Source organism: Corvus hawaiiensis, chromosome 3, assembly GCF_020740725.1.
Source record: "Corvus hawaiiensis isolate bCorHaw1 chromosome 3, bCorHaw1.pri.cur, whole genome shotgun sequence".
Lineage (NCBI taxonomy): Eukaryota > Metazoa > Chordata > Aves > Passeriformes > Corvidae > Corvus > Corvus hawaiiensis.
In genome coordinates, this window is record NC_063215.1 from 107,796,740 (window position 1) to 107,811,042 (window position 14,303).

General features: G+C 42.4%; 1 protein-coding gene across 1 annotated transcript in view; it reads right to left on the reverse strand.

Moving 5' to 3' along the window:
* Positions 1-14,303, reverse strand: part of ABHD12 (abhydrolase domain containing 12, lysophospholipase) — a 38,852-nt gene that overhangs the window by 7,357 nt on the left and 17,192 nt on the right. The window contains exons 2-5 of the mRNA XM_048299237.1: positions 11,376-11,500; positions 7,917-8,022; positions 5,674-5,793; positions 2,788-2,818 (exon numbers count right to left, since the gene is read on the reverse strand). Of these exons, the coding sequence (XP_048155194.1) occupies positions 2,788-2,818; positions 5,674-5,793; positions 7,917-8,022; positions 11,376-11,500 (382 nt within the window). The remainder of the gene's footprint in view (positions 1-2,787; positions 2,819-5,673; positions 5,794-7,916; positions 8,023-11,375; positions 11,501-14,303) is intronic.

The following is a 14,303-nucleotide window of genomic DNA, read 5'->3' on the forward strand; positions in this document are numbered from 1 at the left end:
ACAGCTTTTCAATGTAGCAGGCACAGAGCTTTCCAAACACTAATCATCTCAGCCCACTGGTTTTACTCTGTTTGTTTCCTAGACCTCATATCAGGCTACCTAAGATGTTGATTATCCCTTTAACAGCTTTGACCTTAAGATCTGCAAATATCCTACTGTTTCCTCTGCAAAGATTTTCATGTTTTCCACTGAAAGAGTACAACTGCTCCAATTGTATTACTCGAATTGGCATAAATGTAAGCATAACATATAGGAGCCCATTTCAGAAGGCCTAAATGTAGAGATCAAATATGTACAGTTGCTCTATTATGGAGATTTATGTTATAACCAATGGTAATCCTAACAAAATCTGTTAAAAGCAAGTAAAAACACTCAGTGTTAGATCAACTTGCTTGGAGTAAGTGCCTTGGTAAAAATAATACAAGCATTCCAAGCTACCGTTGCTTGATATGAACCTAACAGGTCTGCAGTAGATAATCAACAAAAAGTTACAAAAGGATTAAAATGTTGCTCTTGTGGTCTGTGTATGACACATGATTTTTAAAAAAAGCAATATTAGTATTATACTATACTCTAAAGAGGAAATATAAAACCAACACCATTTCTAGTGGGACTGGGACTATTATAGCCAACAAATGAAATGACACCTGTCAGCTGAGCATTACTTGTAGCACAATTTTAAGAGATTACATATATTGGGTAGATTTATAAACAATTAAACATTTCACAACCGCTTTGGGGCACACAGTGTCAAGTGGAGCTTACACAGACAACTGGCACCTGACTGGGAAGGCAGAGAGCACTTCCACTGTCCCACCAGAACCTAAACGGTGGCCTGAAGATGGAAAGACAGTAACTTCATGTATGTATCCCACAGTTTACCCCATTGCTTGCTGGCACCCCAGTAAGAACAACATGTGACATCATGCTCACCCTTGCAGCATTTAGTTGAGCTTTTAATGCCATTTAAGTTGTTTGCAATTTCTATTAGCAGATGCAACTGCAACAACCTCAAAGTCACTCATAGCTCCTTTGCTTTTTGCTATTCAGGTCTCTTCAAGCAATTCCAATTCCTCTTTCTTGGGCTCTAAACCCTTCACAGGGGTTCCACTGGAGGTGACAAGGTCCATCCTGTGTGCACTTCCAGGGCAAATGCCCTTTACAGCACAGGTATTAAATATGCCATAGCTCCACTCTGGGATATACATTCACAAGTTACTGTTTCTTCAACGTCCTCTCGCAAATAACTGTGCCAACAGCACAGAGGTGTAGTTGTGTTGTACATACAACACCACTGCAGCCTACATAACAGCAGAATAATCAGGTAAAATATTAATTAACAAATTAGGTGTTGCAGGACAGCTGTCTCCAATGGAATCACTACATGACATTTTTATATATTCACTTACACATTGGATTCCCTGACTGGACATGCAGAACACAAAGTTTCTTTGTGAAAAATCTGGAGTTTCGCTTTACAACGTGATTTTACTGCTAAGATATCATAAACAATCTCGCCTTTTCCAAGCCATTAAAAATTATTTAATCTGTTGAGAGTTCACCTGTCTTCTACACGTGTTTGCTATGTGCTGGCTGCATTGAAGGCTTATTAAAAGCACCAGCAAAAAGGACAGCATCCCAAACTGGTTCATCCTGCTGGAATAAACACAAACATGGAGTTTCTGGAGTGGTTCTGCCCAAGTGTGTGTTCCCATGTGAGTAACTGACTGAAAAAGACAAACTAAGCAGCTTGCCTGGATGTTCTCAGAAGCAAAGAATACCAGAGCCAGGAACAGAAAGCTTGGGTTTTGGTAAACTGTGTTCTCTGTACATGTACACACAGAAACACACCAAGCCTGTGAATATTCTGAAGCACTGCTACTCGTGTCCATCAGAATCAAAACCAACTCCTCTGGCTGTCTTGGCCAGCACAAAATGCATCGCAGCACAGGCTGGTTCCCAGAAAAATGACAAAATAGATCACCATACATGACAGTCTCCTCAATCAATTTTCTGCAACTTAGCTCGTCTTCTTTTTCTTAAAGGAAATTAAGTATCACCTGCCTCCTTGCGGTTGCTAAACACTATTTTCTAAGCAATCTGAATTTAAAAGGCTTTGCAGCAGGGGATCTTGCATTGCATGCAATAAAGCTTTATGAGTGCCAACACTGACACAAATTATAAAGAGAAGAAAAAACAGACCTCTCTGAAATGAACCACAAAAACAATTCTGGCTCTTTTAGAAACATGTGATATGAGACCAAGAAACTGTGTGAGAATTTCAGCCAAAAGAGAGTTTAATAAAATAAATTACCCCAAAAGTCATTAGACTAAACACTCAAAGCAACTGAGGCTGTCTGTTCTCACATAATTCACACCATAATACTGCACCTGGGAAATTCACTGGGTTTTCTACAAACTTTCTGCACTTGAGATGGCACCATTCACACACATGCCATGAGTAAAAGAGAAATCCAGTTAATCAATCAAATTGGGGCTGTAATTAAATAAAACTTTAGATTTTTCCCAGAAACGGTGTTGGTTAGCTCACTTGGAGCTGGCAGTTAACAACAGCAAATAAAAGACCCTTCAAACACCTTTGAAGATGGGAGAAGTGTGCTCACAGCTTACAGATCCCTTTTTTCCATACAGGCTGCCTATTTAAAGGACACTGAGAGCCCCAAGGCCTGTGCCTGTTGGCAGTGGGCTGTTAGGAGCAGTCTTCTCAACTCTGTGCACGTCTGATGTGTTAATGCAGTTGTTTGGACACCACAGGCAGCCACGTACCTTGTAGAGCTCCACCCGGTGATCCCCTCCTCTGGCAAGAGTGATTGATGAAGAGAAAAGGAGAGGAAAAAAAAAAAACCAAACAAACCATAAGACAAACCAACCAAATAAAAAGAAACAAACAAGAAAAAAAGCCCCAAACCAACCACATGTGAGCATTTAAGTTTCCAGAAACATATTTCCCAATTGCCTCAGGCAATCTAACAAAAACATGCCAAACATAAGAAACACCATAACTGCTTTGTCACAGGCTTTGAGGAGACAGCCAGGCTTTGTTGAGCTATGCAGGACATAATTTTGAAGTCAACTTCTCCATGTAAATCTCACCTCACAGCAAGAAAAAATGAACTTTTCAACTCACCCTGCTATCTGCCTTTTCCAAAGCCTGTAATACATCCAGAAGAGCCTGTCCCTTTTGGCTCTGCATACCCTGAGCTCTTGCCACAAGTGCTGCCCCAGCCAGTAGCCCTGACTCTCCAAAGTGTGATGCCCCCAGCAGAAATCATGACATTAAGCCAAGCAGGTGGCACTTAGATTGTCTCACCTGCCTCCAAGCTCAGGGAAAGAAAGGACATGTTCAAAACAGTGAGCAGAGAAAAGCACAGCTGAACACTCTAAGTCAGTCCAGGGGAAGAAGCTGCTTAATGTATGGGAGGGGGGGGGGTTATAAATATAAACTGAAACCTAGACAATGGAAAGGAACGTGAAGGCGCCATTACATACCGTAAAATACAGGCACAACATGACATGGCTAATCCACACCCAAACTCTAATCTAGTATTGGTATTAGAGTAAACCTCACTCATGAAAACTCTAAAATTTTCATATTATGACTGGCTTGGTCAGTGCAGCCTCTAAACCAAAATGCCAAATCTCCCTCTAAGGATACATGCACTTGCCAGCCAAAAGCTGTCAGCTCCAACTGTGCTTACAAAATACCTAATGCAGTCAAAAACACTCAGGGCAAAATGCAAGGGGTTGCTTGTAAGTCATTTTGTATCATACAAGCCTGAAGATGATGATCCACTTGCTTGAAAAGTCACCTTTCACATGCACATGTTTGTGCTTTTTCATGCTTTCCTTGAAGTGTAACAGAGGAATTTTTTCTGAGGCGATCAAGTATGCGTAACATTTTTGCCTCAGCCCCAGATCACTCAGGTCAAACCAGGAAGCCAAGGCAGTGCCTTTTACTCATGGTTAATGCAGCCTGCAGCAGTAAAGCAGCCCTTGGACAAGTGACTGAACGGGCAGCACAGAAACAAACATACAGCGATACACATTAAATCTCAAATGGCAAAGCCAAGATACCTCCAGCTCCTCCAGTGCACAGAGTGAAATGTAAAATATGTAATTGATCCCTAGTTCAGTCCTTTATCTCAGCAGCACTTGGGGGATTTGAGAAGGAAATTTTATCAATATGCACACAGCAGAGATACTGGTCCCAAATGGCCACCATTAAGCTGCAGAATACCTTCCCTTAGTATCATTTGCTACACCCAATAAAGGCAAAGAACCAAGTGAAGAAGTACTGGCAAAATAATGCTCCAATTTGATTAAACTTTGCCATGCATCAGCACAAGGAGGCAAGGGCAGTTTGCAAAAGAACCATCTGTTCATGCATTTCCTGGGTCGCAGCACACATCTTCCATACCACACCCTTGTACCAAGAAAAGCACGCTGCTGAGACAAGAATTTGGGTGAAAAATGTTGTGATCTAGAGGCTAGCAAACCTTCACTAGCAGCACAGCTAAAACAGTTTCTTTACATCATGGAACTTGTTTTCCTGCAATTCTTCTGCTTTTGCAATCTATGGGCAGACATCAGCTTCAAAATAATGTGCCATCAAGAAAAAACATGCACTCAAAATTCAGAAGGGTTGATACTCTTTTGTGAAATGCCTGTTTGTAAGGGGAAAGACCATGTTCTAATAGATTAATAAAAACACTGTAACATGTGGAGATGTGGCAGGAAGAACATGATCCTGAGAAATATCTTCATGCTGCATTAATGGTTTTCAGCATCCAGCAACAAAGTACAGAGAACTGACCTACTGCTTTAGCCAATACAGAGTCAACTATAAAATTACAAATTTTAGAAGTGCTCCTGGTCCAGACAAGTGTCCTGGACAGATGTAATAATGAAACAAGATCAGCACATGACCTTCCTCTTTCCTTCAGATTTTCCTTCCTCAGAATGTGTTAACTACTAAAATAAACTCACAAAAGGAACTGGAAGGTTTATTTAATGCCTGGGAGTCACATATACAGAAGCACTAATACCATCCCCATGTCTCAGTTGAGAGACTACTACACTGAAAAGAAATACTTCTCATCACCTGATTTAGGAAGGGTCACAGCCTCCCGGCTTCTAGCAGAGGATACAAGGTAAACTATAATATCAGCTATCTCTGATAACTGCAATAGATCTATTCCCACACTCAATAAATGGAGAGGGATCATTTCATAAAACATATGTGCCTTCTTTTAAAAGGAGTAAATTTTATTTTGGTTTTAGTCATAAAATAGTTTGGGGTGGAAGAGCCCTTTAAAAGCCATCTAGTCTAAATCCCCTGCAATAAGCAGGGACATCTTCAACTAGATCAGTTTGCTCAGAGCCCCATCCAGCCTGACCTTGAATGTTTCCAGGGATGGGGCAACTACCACCTCTTTGGGCAACCTGTTCCAGTGTTTGACCACCACCCTCATGGTAAACAATTTCTTTTTTATATCTGATCTAAACTGGCCCTCTTTTAGTTTAAAATCACTATCCCTTGTCCTATCACTACAGGCCCTAAGGAGTTTTTTTCCATCTTTCTTAACATGCTGAAGCTGTGACAAGCCAGGAAAACACATCCTGAAACAAAGCCATCAGTGTTTTGTGCCTCACCTTGTTCCCGCATTCCCGTGCAGGTAAAGGATTACGGGATGGCTGGAGCCCAAAGCCTCTTCAAACCACAGCTGGTCCTTCCCTCGGGCATTCTTCCATAAGGCTGCAGGGACCGTGTGCCTGTGTACAGAAGGAAAATCTACACTGTCCTGCTGCTACTCAACACTGGAGTGCCTGCCACTTGAATTTCGAGATTTTCTGATCAGCTCCTTCCCTCAGGATTACACACCTCACACACATTTTCATAAAACTGTCCTGATTAGCTGACAAATGGCCAAATTTAAAAGGCAGTGGCTACAGTTTTCACCTCCATCACCACTGCCTTCAAAACTTAGGGCTGTGCAAGGCACCAAACTTCAATGGCACAATTACTGAACGTCCTGCTGCTCTGGCGAAAGAATCGCAATTCCTCAGCTTTTATGGAATTTAATTGCTTCAATTAACATACTTATATACCATCAACAAGATTCACCACTAGGTCAGCAGATGTTCAGAATAATCAAAAGCAGTTGGGCTTGGAAAGAATGTTCAGTGATTAAGAGACATATCTGACTCCACAGCCAACCTGAGGAAAAGGAAGGGCCCAGAGTCTGAGGAGAAGATCATGTGTTTTGTTTTCAGGCACAAGGTTCTCCAAGGTGGAACATTTTAGCTGAAAAAGTTACAATCTACAAGAGCCAGAAATTTTTAACTCACAGCTGTTCTTCTGTAGATAATGTATCTAGGTGACCTGCTAGAAAGAATTCAACACTGGTGGAACAGAAAGTAGGCAATTAAAACGGATAATTAGAATACAAACACAAAGCAAGTACATGTCCATAACCATCTCAGTTGTTGAGAAGGTGGCTGGCTTCCAGCCATCAGAAGTAACTTAAGTACTCACATGCCTTTTCACCTGAAAGGCAAACAAGCTTGCACCTACCACACCAATCCTCCCCAGATGTAAAGCTCAGAGGGCAAACAGGGGGAAAGCAATGTAAAAAGTCTACTTGCTGGCATGAGCCAGCAGACACCAAGGTCTTGAAGAGGTAAAAAACCTCAGTAACTGTGAGGCTCAAAAATTCTTCAACTGTTCTGCCCCAAGACTTTAGCGAACTTACAAACAAAGCAGGCTGAGGACTTCATTTCACATGTACACCAAACACAAGACCTTGCACTGGCATTAAAAAGAAAGATTCCAAACTTTTGTGACCATCTCCCATAAATATCAAGACAAATGACAGCCTCTGAACTGCCACAAGCTGGAAGTCGTGTTTTAGTAAAGATACATGGTACACTCGTAAGGGAAACAAAATACAAATACCAAGACTGCAATAAAAACTTATTTAACAGCTTAACAGGCAGAATTTTAATTGTCCAAGTGAAGAATCAAACCATTGTTTGTCAGCCTATCCTGGAAAGACTGAAGTTTAAGTTTCTAAGCGTATCTTTCACTAAAATTTACTTAAAGGAAAGGAACTGTCCTAATGGTAATTGTAGTATCTCTATCCCATTTAAAGATTATGCACCCTGTGAAGACAAAATCTCTACTGCATTAAAGGACACATCCAAGTTACATACACAACTGAAAACTCCAAATTCTACAGCTTACAGATTGAACATCACTGGCTGTATTAAGGGAACACCCACCCCCTTCCCTCCATACCTGACACGATCCTGGGTAACAAGGAGCTAAAATGAATTGTCCCTACCTGGGACCAGAAAATCATCTTTGTGAGGAAGAAATGACAAATGAGCTCTGACACTGTCACTTGTTTCGTTAAGAGAGTAAACTGTGTGTTCCGTTCTCACCCACTCTCTGAATCTTACATATGTTTTATGCACTGAATTTTCTTCCTCCTACTCCGAACACTTTGATCTGTTTTCCTATCTTCCCCCACGCGTATTTTGCAAAACAAAATATGAATCAGAGTTGAATGACAAAACGTCTAACTCCTTGGGTCTGGTCTGATCTGGAGGCAGGATCTTTGTAGTGATGCAGACCTGTAACCTTTATGATTCCAAATGTTGATGTTTCTCTGAATGCACAGGTTGTCTGACTGTGTTTGTGCATTCCTGATCCGAGCTCAGATGAGCCCCAGAGATTTGCATACTTTTCAACATGAACTCGGTCACTTGGCAGAGGAAAATACAAACATCCACAAATGAGAGCATGCACAGCAAAAAGAATGAATAGGCAACACTGAGAACAAAAAGAAGGATAAAGATGCATGGCACATACTGCACAGAACTGGATTCCTTACCAGACTCCAATGGTTACATCCTCCTCTGGCTGCAAGTAATAATTACAGGTGTGGTTTAAACCTTGATCCTGTGGTCTTTTCAAGTCAATGAAATATGGGACCCTCACTGAAATAAAAAAAAAAAAAAAAAAAGAAACGTTGTAATTTTAATTTTTACCTTTATTTTCTCACAAAACTGCTTAACCAAGGCACTGGAGAGTTGTATAAACTGGTCCACTGTGCTGGGAAGACCTTTTTGTGTAGAAGGATGTGATGTAAAACATGAACAGCAAAGAGAGCAAGGTAAGAAGACACAAGCAACCACCAAAAACACAGGGAGCAGGCTATAATTAAGAGAAGGTGGGGGAGACAGACAAAGCTTCCTTTGACAAACATTTAACCATCTCTGTCCAGTCTGAATTACAAATCTCTGCTGCATCAGGGGTGGGTTAGCTGATTTGGATTCAGGCTCTTCCCACAATATGGAGCTCCACTTCAGCAGAACCAGGAAGTCTGTCTCCTTGGGATTTAGTGGTATAGCAATTAACATACCAAAGCTTTTGTGCTACTGACACACAAAGAAACACTGATAATGGTGACAGTCAAATCTCACTTCACTTCCCCTCTAAAAAAAACATTCAGCTTTACACAAACACAAAACCCAAAGCAGACAACAGCCAATGTCAACCTCACAAATGTGGACCCTCAGACTGCACATCTTTACCTGTTAAGTCCTGCCTGCTCTTGTACACAAGCACATGGAAGAGTCCCAGACAAATGGCACAAAGCACCGGGGACCTGCTGGGTCTCATGAGGGCAGTGGATCCTCAAGAGGATGACAAGCTCTGCAGCCAAGGTCTGCACTGGCACACAGGTCACTTCTAGCAGTGCTCTGACAAAGTTATGCAACTTCTCTGTGCCCTTGTGGTGATTTAACATCACCCAGAAATCCAGGCCTCAGATCCTTTGTATCCCCAACTCCAGAGCCCCAGGGGTTGCCCTCGACTCTCTCCAGGTACCTTTTGCCAGAGACTCCAGGAAGGACCATTCTCCCCAGCTGCAGAGCACGTTTTTTGCATCCTGTCCTGTCCTGACTGGTCCAAGGGCTACTGCGTGGGCAGTCTCCTGTTTGATCTGTTCAAAGGCTTGCTTGTTGTTCAGGGCTCCACTTGGAAATCATTCTTCCTCTGTGTCACACGAGACAGGGCTTAGAGTATGACTGTACTCCGAGGTATGCATCCTCCAAAAAACCACAGCACCTGGGAAAGTCTGTGTTTCCTTCTTGCTGGTCACTGGGACATAGCTGCTATTCTGTTGACCATGTCCATTGGAATCTGATGCCATCCATCTTGCCATTTTACTTCTAAAAACTGAATTTCCTGGGTAGGTCACTTGATCTTACTTTGTTTTGTAGCAAAGCTGGCCTTCAGGACAATCTGGATTATTTTCTCCCTTTTCTCAAAACCTTCCTCTGCTGTATTGCCCCAAATGAAGATGTCATCAATATACTGCAAGTGTTCCTGAGCCTCACCCTTTTCCAGTGCAGCCTGGATCAGTCCATGGACCATGGCAGAGGGTGGGACAGTGCTTCCACCCCTGGGGCAGGCAATTCCAGGTGTACACCCCTCCAGGTAAAGACAAACTGTGGCCTGCACTCTGCTACTAAAGGAATGAAGAAAACTGCATTTTCTTCTTTAATTTAAACTTCTCCTTTAATTTAAATTTTTTAATTCCTTGGGCAGTCATTCCACAGATGAGATGCAGGCCCGTACCAGGGAAGAAATGTTTTTTTCATACAGCTGGAGTTTGGGAACCAAATTGTTCACTCTTTTTCTCCTCCTGTCCACAGCATCACTGCCAATGAGCTGACACATGACACTGGCGTGCTCCACAGGAACTTCCAGCACATGGTTTGTGTACACTGGATGTCATCTGGGTTTATAGGGGATTGCTCCTTCTTTGAATCCTTATAGATCACCTCCAGCACAGCCCATTCTCTCAGGTACTGGATACCTTGCTCCATAGTGTTCCACTTGTCTTGCTGCACTAAAAGGTCATCTGTGCAAAGGTATCTTTCCCTCATGCTTGACAGGAGCCAATTCCAGAGGCTGAGAGTTTTTGGTCTTTTCCCAATACCTGCATCCTGGGACAGGAACCCTAATTGCTTGGCTTTCTTGGAGCAGCCAGGTAACCATGGACTCACCTCACAGCTCACCTGAAGGTAGGGATGGGGTGATTATTTCTGGCCCTGCCTCTTCCTCTGGTTGTGAGGGTCCTGCCTCCTCTTCATCACTCACTACACAAACTGAATTGATCTTGGATTTCTTGTTCTGTACAAGGCTGACTGCTCCTGGCACAGGTTGTCCTCTGGTTCAGCTGCAGCTTGGCCACAGTGCCTGCTGCTCTGCTTTCCTTCCCCTCCCCCTGAGGGTGCTGTCCAGTAATGAGCCGTGTCCAACAATGAGCAGCCAGGGCCTAACACATTGCAGCAACTTCCCCCTCTTTGGAACTGCCACAGCAGTTTTCTTCCAAATATTCTGCCACTTTACCAAGGCCTTGTATTTGTTCAGGGGTGAACTTCCAAAACCACTGGAGCAGAATACTCCTTCAAAAGCTGGCCCATTTTCTCCCACTCTCCATGGTACTCATGACTATCCAACCTCCAGGGCAGGTTTCTGGACAACTTCCCTAGGAATCTCTGTCCTGATTCTAAATATGGTGCAGACTGCACTGACTCTAAACATGTTGTAGACCATACTGAGGAAACCTGGCAGACACAGCAACAATAATATGCTACAGGACAATTATTTTGGTCACTTGAGAATCAACAGAGGCAGAACTTCAGGGAGACCTAACAAAGCTCTGCAAAAGCAAACTAAAATCACTGAAACCTGCACTATTCAGGTTACCTAGCTGTCAGTTCTGACAATCAAAGCACAAGAGCTGCCCTCCACATGGTCACACTTCACAGCAACCACGATCCAAGGTGTGAGAACATGCAAAGCATGCAATCAAAATTAGAGAAGTTATATAAAAACAATGTATCCATAGTTGGTCCTTCTAGCTTCTACAGTCAGAGGAAGATATTTTTCAAAACTTGATTACAAAACACAAGTGAGGTTTAAATGCAAATTTAGGTTGCTGGATTTAATTTCACTTGCCTGCTGTGTCTTCATGCAACTGTGTTGAACCCTTCAGAAAAACACATCTGACATATTGCACGGTTTTCCTGAAGGAAAAGTCTTTTGGCTGAAAATTGGCTTCAGTCTGGTCACTCTATTTCGATAAAGACATGCTACAACAACCACCAGGGCCACAGAGAATGCTTTCCAAACCACAGTCTGGGGAAATTTACAACCTGTGAAAGTTCAAGTCCTTCACAAGCTGTTCACATGCAGGGTGAAAGTGAAGGCAAACAACTGAAGACAAAGGCACTCTTCCCCTTGTCCCCTCACCCACTCACCTGACTGAGTCACTTACCAAAGTTTAGGAAGACCAGCTTTGCCTGGATAGCAGGGCACAGTTTTACTAGAAATGGGATGGCTATGTACATTCCCAGCAACCAGAGTAGTAACTTCCTCAATCGAAACCATAATCCATATCGCCTGTATAAAAGAAAAAAAAATAGAGAAAAACAGAGCTGAATACAGCAGAATTTTTATGGAGCAATTTTCACAACGATCTGTGTGCTTGGTGTTTTTGAAAATCTGGTCATTTACACTTCAAAGAACACCTAATTTTAAACAGTTTGTGTAGCCTCAGTTGTTTGAGAGAAGCAGAAGTAACCAAAATACCAGCTGATGACAGGCAGCTTAGAAAAAGGGAAGAGAAACTCCCTACTGATTACATTTTAAAAAGACTCTGTAACAAGAGCTTTTTTTTCCTGCTGACTTTGTGTAACACATTTCAGAATCTCTAGAATTCATATCGCATGTTCATCTCCAAAAAGCAGCCTCACTGTACTTCCCACTTAGGTCGCTATCAGATTTTGTTCGGTTAGATTTTCACATATTTTGAGGAACTATATGTAATGAGACCAATAAAGTTGCACATGATCTCATGCATGGACTGGAGCAGGTACTCTGCCTTGTCCAGCTAAAAGGGTTCATACTTTTTACCTCTCAATGCCCCAGAAAGCAAGCCATTCTAAGCTATAAAACATAATAAATTTCATAATCTGCAGCATTATTCTCTATGAATCCAGAATAAGTTTGGAACAATAGCCCCAACACTTTATCTCCATTTTCTCAAGTATTTCGATTGGGAATAATAATTTTAAAAAAACAACAAAAAACCACCAAAAAGCTAACAAAACAAACAAACAAACAAACCACCAACAAAAAAAAACCAACAAAACCACCAAACCCAAACAAAAAAAAAAAATCAACACACAGCAGCTAGTTAAGCAATGTATCTCAAAATTCCCTTTATTGTATCAGAATAACTAGCAAATACACACTCATATGCATGTCTATATATGCACATAGGTTTACATAAAGGCACACTTGCAGTGATTTAGTTGACTAACATTCCATGTGCACTGAGGTTTCTCAGCCAGCCCTGCAATCAAGAACTAAAATTCATAGGAAGCCTTCAGGCGACACAATTTCTGTTGCTTTTCAGCAGACAGTCTTGAGCAAGAATCATGTTCCATGCCAGTGAGCAAACAGTTCTCAGTATTGGGAACTGCAGGCAGCTGAAAGCAGAGAACAATTTTTCCAAAAGGCATGAAATTGTTAATCTCCCATTTGGCAATTCTTGGAGCTGACAACACTGAACTTGCTCTAGACTAGTGCTAAGAGGGTTTAGCCACTGTCAGATAGTTGAAATTGTCAAATAGAGAGCCTAAAGACCTCTTTTTTACACATTTGTACAAGAAATATGAGTGTACAGACAGAACTGGGATGGAAAGAGTTTAATCATGCACCAAAATTTTCAAAATCTCAATAGCTTTTGGAGCCCAAAAGCCAAGACTCTCAGGAACAGTTTTCCAGCACAGGAAAACAGGAGACATTCCAATCTCCCCCACTCAGCTAAGATTTTGGTATGATTAAGGTGCTCACAGGGAATAGGCTACGCTCTTATTAGTCCAAAACCTGCCTTCACCACCCTACTACTTGCCTACAAGTGCCTGTCTGCCTCCTCTCACCCTGGAACCACACTCTGCACTTCAGAAACATGTACTATCAAAATCAAAGCCCTTTTCTTCACAAGCTAAAGCAACTGTCATTTTCCAAGAGGGGGGAAAATACATTCCTAAGACACTGTCACCCAGCTGTAGCTGCAACAAGCCCACGTTGAAAGGTTCAACAGACTTTTATACTTCCCACAGCAAATTTGACAATGAAGAGGTAAAGAACTCCACCAAGGCTTCCAGTGACATTTCCACACCTCAAGCCCAGTTTCCTACAGTGAGAAAAGCAGAAACAGCAGCAGAGGAAATGGTACAAAACAGGGGCTTTAGAAGAACATTAGTGAGTACCAAAGCCTCAGACTGACCCACCTCTGCCCACAACTTTGGGAAAAAACCCCACACAACATTTTGTCTGGGCTAATCACAGCTGATCATTGCTCCCTACTCTCAGCTTAAAGCCAGCTTTCCATAGCCACCCCAACATCAGCACCTACCACCTATTTTCTTAGCTGGAATGGATTTGTGGAAGACAAAGGGAGATCACTAAAGGGTAGCTGACATTTAACTGCTGAGCAATTGGACTACAACTTAGCTCTCTTCAATGAGAAAAGTGTGTCTTTTTGTCAAAACATTTTGTCTAGTTATTTTTTCACTTCGATCTACTCACATTCATCTCTCCTTATTGGCAAGAAGGGAGTGGTTAAAGCTAAAAGGGGAGGTACCTCATTTTGGAGCATCCACACCTTAAATCAAGACACTCTGTCATCACCACCTTCCCAGTAAAAACCACAGTACAGGTGAGCAGCCAGGAAGGATGGGGCTTTCCAGCAAGTTTTCCTGCCTGGGGCCTAGATCCTGCTGCAGCCAAAAAGAACTCTCCCAGAATAATTTTGCATATGCCAGGATTTCACTTTACAGAATAAAAACCCCACTCGCTTAGGAAGACAACAGAGCCAGGTCTAAACTCCTCCAGGCACAGCCAGAGCACATCAAAACTCGGGCTCTTCAGAGATCTGGGTGGCAAAGCACTTCTCATGGCCCAGCCACAAGCTGGAACCAGGAACAGAAAAACACTGAGGAGGACACTGTCCAAACGCTGTCGGAGCTCAGGAATGATTCCAGTTTCTCCTTTTTGGAGACTGAACTGAGGCATCCCTTTCCTTGCTCCCATGCCCCACGTCAGATGCTAATCAGCAACACGACATTTACACCTCATCTCCAGGGAGATGTCTACTTACAATGTAACCAGGGCAAAGCTTTTATCCAGCAGACAG